The sequence below is a fragment of the Perissodus microlepis genome, chromosome 11 (assembly GCF_051167445.1).
Source record: "Perissodus microlepis isolate ML-2025 ecotype Zambia chromosome 11, ASM5116744v1, whole genome shotgun sequence".
In the NCBI taxonomy this organism is placed as follows: domain Eukaryota; kingdom Metazoa; phylum Chordata; class Actinopteri; order Cichliformes; family Cichlidae; genus Perissodus; species Perissodus microlepis.
Genome location: NC_140471.1, coordinates 5,879,952 through 5,898,418, shown reverse-complemented (window position 1 = coordinate 5,898,418; position 18,467 = coordinate 5,879,952). Strand labels below are relative to the sequence as shown.

Sequence of the window (18,467 nt, the reverse complement as noted above, 5' to 3'; positions counted from 1 at the left end):
GACGTGTATTTATTTTTTAAAATATTTTTTAAAAATGTATTTATTCATTCATTTTACGAGCACAGTGGAAAACTATTTGTTGTAGTTGGTCACTGGTCTTGCACACATTTCTTGCACACATTTCAGGAGGGATTCTGGGCCACTCCTCTGTACAGAAATTCTCTAAATTCACAGTTCACATTATTTGACTATTTTCAAAGATCCCAGTGGAAGAAAATGGATGGATGGATTTCCAAAGATCACAAAACATCAAAAAAAGGATTTAATATACAGAAATATCCAACATTACTGCATCAGTGTGGTGTGGCATGTTGGTGATCACCTTCTGATTCTGCTAAGTTGTTACTGAAGCCCAGGTTGTCTTGATAATGGCCTCCAGCTTATCTGTATTTTTGGGTTGGTTGTTTCTTATCCTATTTTGACAATACCCCACAGTTTCTCTGTGGGGTTCAGGTCAGGAGTGCTGCCTGGACTATCAAGCACAGTGATAAAAAACAAACAAACATTTATTAGCTCTGTGGGCATGTCCTGTGTTAAGTCCTGCTGAAAAAACAAACAGGCACCTCCTTAAAGCTTGTCAGCAGTGCTTTAAAATCTCCTGGTACATGGCTTCGTTGACTTTGGATTAAACGTAGTGGACCAGCCACCACAAACACCATTAAGTGCATCCACTCTTCGTCCAGACTCTAGGACTATCCGTGATTCTGATGGTCCGTGACTAGTACTGAATATCCACAGTGACAGTGTTTGAAGATGCCCTCAAGGGAGGTCCTGGTGTAGTGTGGCTTAAATGTTGGAACTTGTGTGGCGACTCCGATCATAAGTATGAAGACAGGTATGGTCCTGGCATTGGTAACCCTCAAAGCAGGATGTGGTCTGGTGTTAACCAAAGCTCTGGAAGTTCAGCTTCCACCAGGCCATCTGACTACCACCAGTAGGCAACGGGTGAAGTGTCTTGCCCAAGGACACAACGACCGAGACTGTCCAAGCCAGGCTCGAACCGGCAACCTTCCGATTACAAGGCGAACTCCCAACTTGAGCCATGACCTAGATGAATACAAAAGAAAAACACACAAGGGTCTCCACTGAGTGTGACCTCTTTTAAGGCCTTCCCCTCTACTGAGACCTCATTAAACAGGTGGGTTAGCCCCCCCCAAAAAATGATTACATTTAGAGCTGAAATAGCTTTATTGCCCAGTCTCTGAATCATCGCAGAATAATATGCACATAGTCCATGACCTTTCTTAAAGTTTGTCTTTAAGTGCTGCAGCTTTGGGAACTGGTATTCTATTCAAAGATCCCTGATAGTAGGTGGTGCAGTTGCAAATATTTAAAGAATTGAGGTCTGAGTATAGTTTTAATTTAGTGATGCTTAATCATCCACTTAAGTAAGCAGGTAAGCATTTAATTTATACTGAGGTAACATCTGGATGCATTTTGTTCTAACTAGCACAAACCAACAAACCCTCGTAACAAACAGATGCTTGCAATGCTTCCAGATGCTTGTTTCAAACAAGTATATTGTGACTGATCACTGAAAATCTACACTTCATCCTGTGTGACTATTGTGTGGAAAAATCTGAGTGAGTAGAATACAAATTTGATGTCTAGTGAGCTGATGAGGTAACACATTACAGTAGCTCTCATGACAGGTCTCACACACGGAACTTACAGTCATAAAACGTAAAAGATGAACAAAGCAGCATCGGTGAAGTCATCTTCCACAGGAAAGAAGACAGCGGCCACCCACTGGGCTAAATGCAGCTCTTCTTATCATCAAGGGTGTAGTTGATTGTGACCTCAGCTGAATGAGATCAGTGGCATCGCGTATGCCCGTAAGCCCACAGTCATCATTTTGCCAGCGTTGACACAGCAAACTAGGGATGCTATAGCAGATTATCCAGAGGTGCAGTTAGCCGTTCACAGCCCCAGATGAGATGTGAAGCCTCACAGTGTGAAACACCCTGGAATGCAAGCCCTCTAAAATGCTTGTTAAACCAGAAATTTTATCTACCCCTTCACCTATTCCATCCCACTCCGCCTTGTTTCTCTGTGAATCATCACCACCCCTAGGTGCTCCTGTGTGTGTATGACAGAATCAGAGAGTGATGAAGAAGAGAAGTAATACCCACCCACTGGTGTAATGCCCCCAGGAAAGCAGAAGCTTGAACAAAATTGGAATAAGAAGATGTACTATCCTGTGTGGGTGTGCTTCCATCTGTGTGTGTGTGTATTTGCTTTTGCTTTCATGTATTCAAGTGAGTATTTGGAAATGTGAAAGCCATAATGTAGGAATTTAACTTTTTCACATCTTTATTACTGATGCTTAGTGAAGAGAGTGTGTTGAGAAGATGGAATGAGTACTTCGAGAATGATGAACCTATGAATTTAGAAAATAATAGAGAGAGAAAGATGGATGGAGGACAGTTAGTGAATCAGGCAGTGCAGAGGATGGTCCAGGCGCTGGTCCAGATGACATACCTGTGGAGGTGTAGAGATGTCTAGGAGAGGACAGTGGACTTTTTAACCAGACTGTTTAAGATGATCTTGGAAAATTCCCCTGAGGAATGTAGAAGATGTATACTAGTGCCAGTTTTCAAGAACAAGGGTGATGTGAAGATCAGTAGTAACAATAGAGTGATAAGGTCGGTGCCAGGAGAGGAACTGTAGTACTGTGTGAGGAAGTCAGAGTCCTGACTTTGTATCCGAGGGTGGTGCAGGACATGTATTAGGACAGCAAGATAGCGGTGAGGTGTGCAGCAGGACTTAAAGATGCATTCAAGGTGGGGGTGGGGTCACATCAGGGATCTACTCTGGGCCCTTCTTGTTTGCAGTGGTGATGGAAAGGTTGAATGAGGTCAGGCAGGATCTCCAAGGACCATGATGCTTGCAGATGACATTGCAATCCAATGAGGTGGAAGAGAGTCAGTCCAATGCACTGGAGAAAAGAAGAATAATAGGGAGACAGGTGGTAAGGTGAACATGCAAGGACTACAGATGGTCAAGAAATTAAGATTTTAAATACCTGGGGTCAAGTAATGGACAGGGCACGAGACATGAAGAAGAGAGTACAGATGGGGTGGGGTGCCTGTGGCAGAAGGACAGCAGCAAGAGTGGAGGGAAGGTTTACAAAGTAGCAGTAAGACCTGTTGTGCTGTCTCATTTGGAGACAGTGACACTGGCAAAAAGGAAGGAGGCCAAACAGGAGGTGGCAAAACTGAAGATGTTGAGATTTTCATTTTGATGGGCCCTTCATCCAGTCTCTTGGCTTTAATATCTTGCACATCTGTACTTACAGCTGACGCTTCCTCATAAGAGCAACTGTTGCATTTTGACCACATGAGTTATCTCAAAGGTACACTGTAAAACCCAACAGTGCATCTTACTAAAAGAAGTAAGTTGTTCTTACTCAGTTCTGAAAAATAGTTAAAGTAACTTTCATGAAGTGTGTTAGGTAGACCCAAAAGTATACATATGATATAATAACTTTATTGTAATAAGTACACATGATGTTTTTGTAACGTTTTAAGTACTGTTGCTTTAAACTAAGTTGCGCTAATTCATTTGTATTAGTCATCATCCACAGCCCCGCCCCCAGTGTTTTGTCTGGACTTGTCGGCCATGAGACACGAGCCTCGTCAAGAGAAATTTTGCAAGAGTGGAAAGTACAAGTTAAGCTATTTTTATGTTTTTTTGTTAATGCTTACTTCTAGCATACAAAACGTACATTTATCAGACTGCTTTGTACTTTGTACTTTGTTGTAATTTATCAGACTTTGTTGTAGTAGCTATAAAGAAAAACGTAACTTAGCTGTCCAGCACACAATTCCCGCCTAGCACTGTATGAAGTCTGCTTCACAATTTAAAAAATTAACGGTTGGTGGCTTGTTTCAATCAAATAGTTGGTAAGTAGTCTAATTTTTGCAAACTGCATGGCACAAAACCTTTGGTAAAATCAGTGTTTAGGCTTTTCTGACTCTGACCTTTATCAAGTTCAAATGTAGCCTACTTTTGACACAGTGAAAATAGTAGAAAATTTATTTTGGTGTTAATTTTAAGAGTTTAGTAGACAAGTTCGCCTTCACAAATTTTAAATATGATGGTTAGCGGCATTTAATAATAATTTACCTTTTCAAAGCTGCACTACACCAAACCTAAACGTTTCTGACTCTGTACTTTCCAAGGGTTAGCCTATTGTGTACTTCACTTGTGTAAAATTGCTTTATTATTTTATAATGTATAGAGTAGTTGACCAACCTGAATTGAAAATGAACTTTAGTGCAAGAATAAATCTTACTGTTTTCAAAGCTTGTGTTATCCAGATTGACTGTTTTTAAGTGAAGTAAAAGTCTGAAAGTAAAAACTGTTCTGCTAGCTTTCTGTCCTCATGGGTTTTGTGTTATTACAGTCTGACGATTGAAGGAGCAGTAGCATGCCGAGAGATCATCCAGCACTGCACTAAAGACAGCCAGTAAAGGTGATTTTAAAACGATTTGGCATCAAAATGTGGAATTGCAAGTTGTGTAGTTTTTCTACTGCCATAAAAGTCATGTTGTTGAAGCATTATCGGCTCAACCATGGTCAGTACTCCACAATTTCACCCTTACCCTGTCTCTACAACACATGCATGTGTACATTTGGTACATTTAATTCATTAAAGATACACATTCAAGAATGCACACTCCCACGCAAAGTAAAGACGGTTCTTATCTAGATTTGAATAATTATGGATTTTGTTGCCCTGTGTGTAATTTTAAGCAGCCATTTATTGAAAGCCAAATGTTTATCCATCTGAGGGGGCATTTAAAACGAAAAGAAACTGTTCCATGTCCTTTCAAGAACTGCAATTTTAAAACCAATGTATACTCAACCTTCAATGCCCACAAATGCAGAGACCACCAAAATTCAACAAGTTACGATGAAGGCATTGTGCAAAGTGTTATAAATGTAGAACAAAAAGATGACATGCAACTTGATTCAGTAGAGTCATCAGATGACAATCAAGTGGCATCCACCAGTGAAATCAGTGGAATTGAGGGTTTAGAAGAGCACTTGCAATACAGTCTGGCTGGATTTTTCTTGAAAATGCAGACAGTTCTCCATGTGTCCCAGAGAGCAACACAGGAGATTATTGAGCATATTGATCAGTTGTTTTTGTTATCACAACTTCTGGTTAGAAAATCAGTTGTAGATATACTGAAAAAGCACAACTGTACATATACGGACAAACTGGTGGATGAGATTTGTCAGGCAGTTTCTGATAGTAATGTTTTACATAAATGTGTCACATCTGAAGGACCACTATCTACAGCAAAGAGGAGGAAATCATATTACGAAGCAAATTTTCCATATGTCAAACCTGTGGAGTATTTAATTGAATCGTCAAAGCACACTTATATGTATGTGCCTATTCTCACATCTTTGCAATTGTTGTTGAAAAAAAAAAAATGATTCCTGGACATTTCATGTCATTTTGTGATGGATCCTACTACTGGGAAAATGTACTACTGTCACAAGAGGGGCAGAAATTGTCAATAATACTTTATGTGGATGATTTTGATCACAAACCCACTTGGTACCTCAAAGAAAATACATAAAGTCTTTGCAGTTTATTGGACACTGGCAAACTTTCCAGTTAAATCTCGTTCTGCTCTACACTGCACTTAGCTTGCTCTGCTGTGCAATTCCAATGATGTACGCACGTTTGGGTATAAGGAAATGTTGTCACTACTCTTAAATGATCTGAAAACTCTTGAAGAAGTAGGTGTCTACATTGAGACTCTTGGTGAATGTCTTAAAGCCACTGTCTACTCTGTTGTGGCAGACAACCTTGCTGCCCATGGGCTTGCTGGTTTCAATGAGAGTTTCAGGTCTACATATTTCTGTAGGTTTTGTCATGCCACCCAAACAGAAATGCAAACAGAAAATGCTGTTACAGGGAATTATGTAATGAGAACAAAAGATGCTCATGATAATTATTGTGCAAGAGCTTCAGAATGATGACATTAAGGAAAACTATGGTGTTAAAAACACCTGTGTTCTTTCTGACCATCTCTCTTTCTTCCATCCTGTCACAGGCTTCCCACCTGACCTCCTACACGACCTGTTTGAAGGTGTCGTTCCAGTGGAGTTGGCACATTGTTTAAAAGGTTTGATTTCTAAGAGATATTTTAACTTAGAAGACTTAAACAGAGCAATTCTGCGCTTTCCAAACCAACATTCTGACAAAGTTGATCGCCTCATCCAATACCCACAAATTTTGCCAGGCGGGGGACCATGGCCAGCACTCTTTCATGAGACACAGGTAAGTACAACTACGTATATAACATTTACTGCTCATATAGTATGCTGTGTTTTGCTTATAATATTTTTGGAATTCTCTTCAGCTCTACTTTGAATTTCATCGGATCACCAATCAGAATCTGCCACATGTGTTTTATGCTGCACTGGATGATTATGCTCCTCAGCTGATTGGACTTTACAAAAAGAGGAAAACTGGACGGGTCGGTGAAAGGATGGAGCAGCTTTTGTTGACATATGGAAAACAGGTATTTAAAAAATACTAATCATTCTGCTTGCTTGGCAGTTGCCATTGTTATGTTATATATATATATATATATATATATATATATATATATATATATATATATATATATATATATATATATATATATATATATATATATATATATATACATACACACACACACACACACATTTATTTATTTATGTTTTTAGGACAAAAACGACATCTATGCAACTAGAACAGCAGCTCTGGCCGGCCTACCAATGTACCTCAAGGAGGATTCTTCAGAGATTTTCAAAACATGCAAGGTACTTGGGTATTACAATAATTTGCACATTTGAATTTAAAAAAGGTTGAAAGGAGTTTATAAGTCATCTGGACTTGGGTTGAAAGTTGAAGACGTGAAGTTGAATGACTTATAAACTTCTTTCATCCTTGATTTGACTACCTGGATGAATGAAAAATGAACCTTCACTGTCAACTTAAAACATGTTATGATATATAGAATTTGAAAAACTGAAGAAAGGTGCCTGACCATTTGTATTTATGCTTTTAACAGAGATATTACAGATGAATAATTGTGCACTCTTTATTATATCTTAGGGTGAAATTGAGTTCTACGAAGCCACAATTGCTCTGGTTGCTGATGTCGATGAAGAGGAGGTGCCTGGAGGAGTTCCTTTCTCACCACGCCAAGTGTTCATAGTACTTGAAGATCAGGTTGTTATGACTCATCACTCATGGACTGATGCACTGGTGTGTTTGTTTGGGCTAATCTATGCTCTGCATCTGAGCTATCCTGAGAAGTGTACTGGCTTTTTTGAGTTCATTCAAGTAGTGTTGCTGAAGCTAGACGATGAGAGAAGGCAACTAAAAGAAAAATTGCAGACACTAAAAAATGAGCTTGTGTAGATGATGTTTGTTTTTCACTGGTCACTATATTCGTGCTTTTTCAGTTATCTGTGAATGGCTTCAATAGTTTTATTTGTTCAGGGTAATTAGCTTTCTAAAAAGCAATGTGGAGAAAGCTAAGAATAAGGAGACAATCCATATTTGACGTTTTGTTTGTGATTGAAAAAAATCTTTACATAGTGTGTAATCTTAAGCTTATTTCTAAAAATATATTTTAGTTACATGGAAATCTTTTGGGAGATAACTGATAATTAGTCAATATGTACAGTATACTTTCAAGCTTTATTTTTTAATTGTGTGATGAGTGCCAGTTCACTTGATTCGAGGTCTGGGCAAAACCGTTGAGAAGCCATAAATACCTTTGAGAATATTTTTTGTTAGGGACATCCTTAGTTTAGCTGTTTTCTATAGTTGCATTGCTGTAGTGCATGTGATTTCATTATTATACTAAATGTTACTTAAAATTGTGATTGTTATGGCTCTAATTGCCTCTAGACTATTGTTTTTTATGATGTACACCTATGTATCAGGACTACATTACTAAATTTCTGTTTTGTACATTTAATCGATTTTCAAAATGCTACAAAAAACATTCAAAATTCCCTAAAAGTGCAAGTTTTAAAATGCCTAATTATTTGTTATTTGATAATGGCTTTAGCAGTCATAGTTTATGACTGAAAATATGGTTGTATTCATTCTGTATTTTCTCTGCAGTTAAAGTTAATAAAAACTGAATGGAAAGAATAATAGCTTGGTTTTGTGTTAATAGTACTTGAACCATTCGGTGCAATCGGTTTCCCCAATTGGATTAAGTTGTTTAAATACAACTATTTAAGTTAATTTAACTTAATTTGAATATGAGCATGTAACACTTTAAATAAGTTTGAATAAATACAGCATCTTAAACCATTAAATTTCTTGTACTAAGTTAAAACATACTAAATACAATGAGTAAATAAACATAATGCATTTGAGTTAAATTATCATATTTGCTTTGGGTTCTCGGGACTCTAATAAAGTACTTAAATAACCCAAAACTGTTTAAGTTATAAAACTTGAATAATTGGTGCAATCGGTTTCCCCAAATCATTTGAGTTAACTTAATTTGTCAGGTTTTACAGTGTAGTCTGAATGTGGAAGGAAGACAAAAGCTGTCATTCTCTGCTCAGTCAGATGGCATTATGTTTTTGTATTTGCTCTTGTCTTTGAGCAAAAAATGGCAGATGATCAGTAATCAGGGTTTCTGACTGACAGCTTGCTTAATGGTGCTGAAGAGGAAGGACCAGCTGCTGTTTGCCAAAAAGCTGCAAATGACATTTATACAGTGGTGAAGTGGTGTCAGGGTGTCAGTATAATGCGACTAGCACCATAACCCCACCTTGCTCGACAGACGAACAGTTGGCTTGTTGGATGCAGCTGGCTAACCATGCTTGCTAGCATTAGGAGTCTGCATTTTGACTCCAAAAACCAATGTGTGGAATTCCCTCAACTTTGTGTCAAATTTGTGATTTGCTATGATGTGTTACAGCTGGAGAACACCCTCCATTTGACTGATGAGGACCGTGGTGTACCCTGTCATGTCCCACTAATAGTGTATCCAACTAATATAATATCATACCTAAGTTATATGGCAAAAAAGCATAGATGAAACATCAAGCAATTACAATAGCTCTCTCTGCGTATCTCAGTATGCTGGTTATGAAACACGTAAACAATACATTTCAAGATGCTGATAAGGCATTTTTTTTTTATCCATTCTTTTTGCCCATTCTTCTCTGGTGCTCTATTATTGTTGTGTCCCAGACTGTTCTCTTGGTTTCTTTTTATGTTTGTCTTTCTCCACTTCCTCTAAAACACAATCTTGCCATTTTAAACAGCTTTAACTGTGCTGGAGATGTCAGGGGAGCATCACTGCTCTGCCAAACAACGCATAGTTTGTCTCATTGTAATTCCTCACCACTGGCAGTACTGCCCAGTTCATGGAGAACTGTCAACCAGATTAATGAATTAGTTCATTGGCCACACAGACACACAAACACAAATCCATCTCTTGTCTTAAGCTTTGACTTTGTGACAAGCTGCTTGCGGTTTTGTTTAAAAGCATTTAAATTCACAGCCAAGAGTTTCTTGTCTCATCTCTGCATCGACCTGTGGAGAAAAACAGCACGACGGCCGGTGAGCTGACATGTCACTTTGCATCATGTTTCATCCGTTTCATGCTAATGAGCATTTATGGGTTTATGTTTTGTGGCACACTGCTGCATAGCATTGCCTCTCAGGCTGTATGCAACCACTATCAGTAATGTGTAATGCAATACACTGTAACCTGTTGCATCTTTCTTGTAAAGTTGCTCTGACAAGTAAACTGTCATCTAGCATTTACAGTAAGGTCCATAATTTGCTGGACGGAGACACCACATTGGATTTCAAATCAATCAACTGAGAGGGGATTGGGATTGAACAAAAGTATTGGCTTGATTGTTTAGGGAATACATGTGTTATACATAGTCTCTGCTTTTTAGAGACTCAAAATTAATTGAACAATTGACTGACAAGCAGTTTCAGGGCCAGGTTAGGCCTTTTTCTCTTGTTATTTCATTGTAAAAGAAGCAGACATAATGTCTGAAAGTGATTCAAAGGGTTGCATTATGGCCTTTCATTAACCCTAACCCTAACCCTGGGCTAAATTTAAAATACTGATGATGTTCCGCTAATAAAGCGGAAGTGCTGTCGAGCAGAAGAATGGGAAAAAATTCTTTCTGCCAAGATGACAAGCTCAAAAAGATCTCCCTCTGCTGGAATCTTCCTGTTAGACAGCAGCACTGCTGTTTTGTGGTGGACTTGAGTAGAATAGCTCAAATGACGAGTGGTTATACAGTTTTAAATTCAGGCAGCTGCTTCACAGAATGCATTGAGAGCGTGGTTTGTTGAAAGCAAACAGAGACAGCAAACACCAGTGTGGGGAGCTGACAACAAGTGTGCGAAAAAAGTTGTTTCACAGATTGAAATTTTTTTTTCAGCAAGAAAATATTTGGCAGACTTGGCCCTGGGTTTAGCAAACCTTCATCTGTCAGGAGCTTTAGTAAAAATCCACTCATGGACAGTTTCAGCATTTCTATGGGATGTTTTTGATGCATTTTTAAATAAAAAAACAACAACAAACCTTTATAGCTATGTAATCTAGTTTTTGGTGCATTCCTCCAGTGGGCTTTGTCATACACATTTGCCAGACTGAAAAACAAATTAGTTTTTTCTTAAATTTTTCAGTTCATGCCACTGATGATATATAATGATATAAAGTTATATGAAAGTTCTGAAGAAAACAATAAAAATTAGTTTTTTGTTTTTTTTTTGTTTTTTTTTTGTGTCCCGTTTGGATCTTTAGCCATCAGAATTGTTGTCTTAAGGCCAAGAAAGATGCCAAGCGGATTTATTTTACCAAGTGGATCATCATGGCCTTGCCATATTGGTCCATTTGATTGACCTTTATTATAATTATGTATTTATTTTATTTTCAGTTGCTACAAACGGGACAGACGTGACTGGGGGATAGGACAGGGAGAAAGAATGAAAGAAAGAGAGGGAGAGAAAGAAAACCAGAGGGGAGAAGAGACGGTGAGAAGGGGGGGAAGAAAGGAAAAAACAAACAAACAAACAAAACGCCTGGATCACCTGTATGGAGAAAAAAAAACAGAAGAGAAAGCAAACAACAAAGAGCAACATAATAAAAACAGCACCATCACAATAAACTAGCTAGCAGTAGATAACAGTAGATACTAAATAATAAACGATATTGTGCAGCACGCAAGATAGACAGCGCACAATGTGCTTTGAGGCAGCAGCCAAGAAAGGTGTAGTCCGCGTCTGTGAACACCCGTGTGTACACCTGTGTGCATACCTGTGTGGATCAGCATGCTTGTATTCCAAAGGTTTCTCCATGTAACGATCTGCTAGGAGTGTGGGGAGCCATAGCCCCGTCCCCCAGGGTATGAAGCAGGTATGGAGGAGATCCAGGCCCCAGATATCCAGAGGCCCCAGAGTACAAGGACCCGAGGAGGACCACCAAAAGGGGGGGGGAACCGTGCCACCCTCCTGGGAAGAGCTGAGTAGAGCCCCAAACGAGAGGTCACCCCGCAGCTACGGAGCAGAGGCCAGAGGGGGTTGCAGTGGCGTGCCCGCGGGCTCTGCTGGCAGCCAGCTGTGCCAGAGAGGACCGAGCTTCAGGCCCAGAGGCCTGAGGGCATCCCACCCCCCGGAAGGAGCCCAGCCGGGCCACAGGCGCCCGGCCCCGCCAATCGGCCACCAGGAGTGAGCCGGTACATGCATGAGCGCCCAGCCCCAGATGACAAGGACCACCAACACACCAACGTCTAAGGGCATCAGCCACCGGCAGGGAGTATGGTGAGGGGAGATAGGCCTCCGTACTTTAGAGGGCCTGAGATGTACCCAGAGAGGTTGAGTCTAAGACCCAACCTGACATATAGACACAGACAAACAGGCACACGCGGACACAGACGTGCATTCCCACCCCCATATGCACAACCAAATACTCGGCACTCACCCAACGTGTAGACAGACACAAATAGACACTGCACAGACAGTCGCACTCCCCAAACATACTCTATATCCCAGGTCCAGGTACCCCCGCCCCCAGAGGGGCAAGCCGCACCTAGACCCAGGAGATGTAACCCTTCTCTCTGGGGTGGAGGCAAGCGGACCACCTCCTTATCTGCAGTAGCAGGGAGGCCCCGCATCCCAGACCCCAGTCTGACGGCCAGCACCTCCTCCCAGCCCCCCAGCCCTGACGGCTAACAGAACCGGGGTGAGTGAAGACCTCAAACCTCCCTACGCCCGCTCATATGTAATGTTGTTGTGTGCTGTTCTAAAGTGCATTTAAAACTCAGGAAAGCATGGTACTAGCTTCCTCTCAGAGAGCAGCACGGCTCCTCCCGAAAACCCTCAGTGTCTAAATGCATTTAAAATTGAGGGTAGGGCACCAGCGCCAGAGGTGGGTTGGAGTACAACGACAGACTTGGCCCTGGGTTTAGCAAACCTTCATCTGTCAGGAGCTTTAGTAAAAATCCACTCATGGACAGTTTCAGCATTTCTATGGGATGTTTTTGATGCATTTTTAAATAAAAAAACAACAACAAACCTTTATAGCTATGTAATCTAGTTTTTGGTGCATTCCTCCAGTGGGCTTTGTCATACACATTTGCCAGACTGAAAAACAAATTAGTTTTTTCTTAAATTTTTCAGTTCATGCCACTGATGATATATAATGATATAAAGTTATATGAAAGTTCTGAAGAAAAAAATAAAAATTAGTTTTTAGTTCACATAAAATCATGCACCTAGGCATGCAGACTACTTCTCCAAACATTTGTGAAGGAATTAGTCGCTGACAGGAGCTCAGCAAATTCAAGCGTGGTACCGTGATAGCGGGCCACCTTCGCAAGTGAATTCCACCCTTGAAATTTCCTCGCTGCTAAATATTCCAGAGACAACTGTTATTGGTGGTCTAAGGAGCTTTGAAAGAAAAGCGTCTGGACTTCTTTATGTTGCTTGAAGATGTTTCACCTCTCATCCGACAAGCTTCTTCAGTTCTAGGGTCAAATGGTGTAGAGTCCAAGATTTAAGCCCTGTGGGAGTGTCCCCCCAAGAGGGACAACGGACCCCCTAATGATCCTCTACCTAATCACATGAGCCAAGGTGTGAAAACGGGTGTAGGTGACAATCAACCAAAGTTTCAGGTGACCTCATTGTGAAACCTAGCCCCACCCTATAATGTGATTTCCTGAGGTCAGATGGCCCAGGATGTGAGTGGGCATTAAGGTGTCTGGGAAGAATCTCAAAACTGGATTATAGATGGCAGACAGTTGGTGTCGTAAACCACCGCCTCTGTTCAAAGATGGTCACTCACAGTGGACATAGATGGCTTCTTTCACTCCTCTTTCAAACCATCTGTCTTCTCTGTCCAAAATGTGTACATTGGCATCTTCGAAAGAGTGACCTTTGTCCTTTAGATGCAGATGGACAGCCAAGTCCCGTGGAGGTGGAGAAAAAGGGAAAGTGGAAGAGAAGATACCACTTTCCCATGCTGTCAAACTCAAAACTCCTTAATACTTAAACTAGTCCAAACATCTTGTTGCCCACCTGCATGGTTTAAATCTCAGTGCTCTTCTGTCATTCTTGCAACCCACCTCCTCCCCATCTAGACCTCATCCGAGTGACTCCATCTAAGCTTCCATCTTCATCTTCCCACTATTGACATCTAAACACTGGCGGGGTCCTGTCCTAAATCCAGTCACTGCTGGGATTTAATTCTGCCATTAAGGGTCATCAGAGTCTAATCACCTAAAACATTTCTCTATCTCAGTAATTCATGTTCAGTTCTTTCAAATGATCTCTCTGTATTAAAATGGTGCCACTACCAAAAATATTACATAAGGAGAGGACATGGCACTGAATGCTGAATAGAAATCTATGGAAGAAATACTAAAGATGGCGGTTGTTCCGCCCTAGCGGCCAAAGAGTCAGTCAACATATAGTGAGACACATATTAGCCAGTAATGTTGCTGTGGTGACAGGCAGTAAGGTTTTAAACTTTTCTTGCCTTGTAATAATTGTAAGAAGAAATAGCTTCACAAATCGCTTTATACAGCTTTCCTCATTCACTAATTCATACAAGCACTTTTTTCGATGTAAGTGCTTTCTATCTAACATTTACACACATTCATACTCATAGCATCTTGTCCCAAGGATATTTGCGATGCAGCCTGCAGCACTTAGGGATCAAGCCACCAACCTTCCGATTAGTAGATGAGCTGCTCTACCTCCGAAACTACAGCCACCACACTATACTGCACTCTCTAGAACAGCCCACGTCTATCATCACCAGGTTTCCCAAAGCTTCCTCTCCAGTGAGTAAAAATGAGTCAGACCTAAACACTCATTTCGTCACACAAGTATATTTTTTGGAGGCTTTAGTTCCTATGCTGGCTAACAGATTTTTTTTTCAGTGAAAAAAATACATTTTCTGCCGCTGATCTAGCTAAGAAGACTGAGTCCTCGATTTTCAAACCACAGTATCATAAGGTTTTTGTTTCTACGCCAGCTCAAATTACAAACAAGGTTTTTGCTTTGAGACTGGACTATAACAAGACAAGACAACCTAACCTAAAGATTGTATTTTCTGTTCCTAAACTGGCTAGTGAATTTCCTGTTGCTGAGACCATAGATATACAAAAACTGTATCATAAGTCAGCCAATATAGAGAGTATTTCACCTGTGCTTCAACCTTTAGTGACTGAATTTTCAGCATGTAGTGGCTGCCTGTTGCTTGTCCGGAGACCATGCACTGTGTTTTCTAGTCAGTCCACTCTGAAACTGTTCATAATGCGTGAGTGCAGGCCCCTCCAGCAACTGTTAATGTTGCATTGCCTTCCTCCTCAGAAACCATTGCCCTGCTTGGGGCCTCACATGACACTAAGCCTGACCCTACACTGGTCCCTGTTTTCAGGCTAAGGGCAGCCATGGTCCAGCCTATCCCATCCCTGCTCCCTGGGTGGGGGTGGCCAGGACTCAGCCAGTCCCTGCACCTCTACAGCAAAGTGAAGGTTGCAAAGTATCAACATCAACCCCAGCCGGAGCTAAAGCGTCTCAGCCCCGACTCCTGGCCACCACCCAAGCCACCAGAAGGTCTTTGCCACCATTGTCAGGCTGTGATGTCATTGTCAGTGGTGTACTGTCACCCCCCAGCTGACCCCGGCCTTCAACCAAGCCATTTAAGAGTCTCCATCATTGGCCATGCAGCCGTTTCGTTCCCCTTATGAAGCTCAGCCAACGACCAGAACTGATTCATACTTTTTGGGCTTCCAGGTTCCATGTTTTTTGTTCTTCTTTCTTCAATTTAGATTTATGGAATTTGTTTTCTGTGAAACACTGAAACAATGAAGGTCAGTTTTAATCTGCTCAGCACTTTGTTTTTGGGTTCACATTTCCATCACCATCCTTACACCAGCTGGGTTATCCAGTTATAATCAGTGTAATATAATATAATATAATATAATATAATATAATATAATATAATATAATATGATATAATATAATATAATAGTGTTGGGCAAGTTACTTTGAAAAAGTAATTAATTATAATTACTAGTTACTTCTTCAAAAAAGTAACTGAGTTAGTAACTGAGTTACAAGATTCTAAAAGTAATTAATTACTTGAAAAGTAACTATTGCGTCACTTAAAAAAATAAATAAATTGTTTAACCCTATGGGGTCCAGGGTATAATTGGCCATTTATAACTACTGATTTTCCCTGTACATTTCACCTTTAAAAACTGTTTATTTGCCTTGTTTGGTATCCTTTTCAGCACAATCTCACGTGTCTGAATTTACAATGAAATGTTTTCATTTTGACATACTGAATTATCACAATTGATCTAAAATCAGACAAAAAATATAAAATTCGAGTAGAAAAAGTTATATTTTTTACTGTAACAACCACAAACATGTTTAATGAATCATGTTTTAAATTTAAACTTTAAATGCAAATATAAATTGTCAATTTTAAAATCATATGCATAAGTTTTGCAAACAAAGTTATTTGCAGCCATTTACCTTTTCCCCTTTTTTAAATAACCATTTCAAACTATTTACATAACAATCAGGTGTTCTGCATTCAATAAGATGCCACACAAATTATTTGTGCCAATCCAAATATTTCTGTCCACTATAAAGGAGAATATCACAGCCTGATACCTGCAGGCCTGACAGCGGCAGGTATATCACTCCTGTTTTCTACCTGGAGACAGCAGTCGCCTCTTTGTTCTGACACACAACACAAAACTATCCACAACACGACACACTAACTACACACTCAAAACACGCTCTCTCTCATAAGCAGAGAGTGCTTGCTAGCGCTGTCCTTAGACAGTAAACGTGACGAAACTACTGAGGAAAAAACGCTGCGTATATATTGTTTATCATGACTCTGGTTTTATGTGGCCTATCAACACAATTTAATATGGCCTATCAACCAGCAACCTTCCAATATATATACCTCCGAGATATATATATATATATATATATATATATATATATATAAAAAACACATGACATAAAAGTTATACCTTGATCTGCAGGTCATTCAGTGAAAAAAGTATTTGGCCCCCCAGCAAAATATACTTTGTGGAGGTAACCCTTTGCACAGTGGTAAGACGTTTCTTGTCATTGGTCACCAGGTTTGCTGCTTCTTGGAAACTCAAAGCTTGAGCTCCCTCCACAGATTTCTGTAAGATTAAAGGTCTGGAAGAAAGGCTAGACCACTCCATGACCTTAATGTGCTTATTCTTTAGCCAGTCCTTTGTTGCCTTGGCAATAGATTTTGTCATACTGGAGGACCCATCCACAAACCATCTTCAGTGTTCTAACTAAGGAAGGATGTTCTGGTTTAAGATTTTCTCATACCTTTGCCCCTTTATTGACCCCATCAGTGTGGTGAAATCATCCTATAACCTTAGCAAAGAAAAACAGACCCAAAGCATAATATTTCCACCTCTGTGCTTGACTATGGAGATGGTGTTTTCGGGTCATATTCAGGATTTCTATTCCTCCAAACAAAAAGCTTAATTTTTGTTGAACAGGGAGGCCTTGCTGGGCTATAAAGGATCAAATCCTTATTTCACATTAAAATCAGTTAATAACCTTTATGTACAATCTTTTTTCTGGATTTTTGGATGATGCTCTGTCTCTCTCCATTAAAATGAAACTGACATAAAAAATTAGAAACTGTTAATTTCTGTAACTATAATGTTAAGTTACTGCATTACTGAAAAATGTAATTTGCACAGGGATATTTTACTGTGGCACTCATTACACCTAACACTGAAGACCACCCACTTTTTGTGTGTCCTCTCAACCACCAAATGATTTCTACATGTGCTTGAGCCAGAAATGTTGACACATGAGACTTGATTTGACTCTGCCACTCTTTCATTAGATGGAATGGAACAAAATTTATTTCAAAGGGCAGATGTTTCAGGTCACCAAAAATAAAATGTATAACATCAAAACAAAGATTACATAAGAATTTCAAAGGTGATGTCTTTCTTCAGTGGCTCAGTATTGTGAAGTGCTGCTCAGTCTTGTGCTGACTGTTGCAGCCTGGTAAGACTTGCATATCCAGAGGCCATCGTTGGTGAGATTTTACAGCACCACAGATGCCTACAACAAACCCAAGCATAAATAGGTAACGCATAAAAAGCATCCAGAAAACAGTATTTTTAACACCATCCAGTTGTCCCTATCTCTCTGTTCTTATCTTTCTCTCCATCATCCCCCACCCTTCCAGATCCCTCCTTTCTTCCCTGTGTGTTGTAGCATCAGTGGAAAAATACTGTTTGTTGCCCTGCGGATGTTGTTTGTGCCTCCCACCCCACAGGACTGCTGGTCCTATTGTACACACAAACATGCGCGCACACACACACACACACACACACACACACACACACACACAGGTACCCACAGATTCTGCTCATGGCAGGCCTCAGCTGCTGTGACATGGCACAGGGAGTATGAAAGCAGGGGAAGTAGAGAGAAAAGCAGAAGAGGAGTAGAAGAAAAAGAAGACTACTGAAAAGTCTGCAAAGTGCCAGAAGCTGAGAGAATGAATAGAAAGCATGGGGATGGTGGCTGAGAAAAAACAGATGGAGGGGGAATCTAAGGAGAAGAAGTGTGGAGAGGGAACGCTGGAGAGAGGCAGAGGGATGGAAGGGAGAGAGGCAGCGGGAGAGTTCTTGCACGCCAAAATCAATTTGAAGCTGCTATGTCGGGTTATGTGAAAGCGGATAGAAAGAATGAACACACGCCTAAAAATACGCTGCGACTCCGATCGACAGCAGGGAAGCAAGAACAAAGGGATGGTGGGGAATCCATAATACATGATGGCTGTGATATTGTATAGGTGAGGAGGTATACTGATGTCTGCCATGCCAGGCAGCGCCGTCCAACACCCACCGCG

General features: G+C 40.4%; 1 protein-coding gene and 1 long non-coding RNA gene across 2 annotated transcripts; one reads left to right on the top strand and one right to left on the bottom strand.

The window, feature by feature from the left end:
• Positions 1–229: 229 nt before the first annotated feature.
• On the bottom strand, positions 230–2,557 carry LOC146377119 (uncharacterized). The gene is made up of 2 exons (XR_014801713.1): positions 1,673–2,557; positions 230–1,047 (listed from the first exon to the last, which is right to left on the bottom strand). It is a non-coding gene; the product is annotated as an uncharacterized LOC146377119 (long non-coding RNA).
• A 499-nt stretch (positions 2,558–3,056) lies between these two features.
• LOC146377118 (uncharacterized) lies at positions 3,057–8,198 on the top strand. The gene is made up of 7 exons (XM_084944372.1): positions 3,057–3,068; positions 4,465–4,477; positions 6,078–6,149; positions 6,267–6,304; positions 6,387–6,548; positions 6,739–6,834; positions 7,130–8,198. The coding sequence occupies exons 1-7, from the start codon at positions 3,057–3,059 to the stop codon at positions 7,436–7,438; spliced, it is 702 nt and encodes a 233-aa protein (XP_084800498.1). The 3' UTR covers positions 7,439–8,198.
• The last annotated feature ends 10,269 nt before the right edge of the window (positions 8,199–18,467 follow it).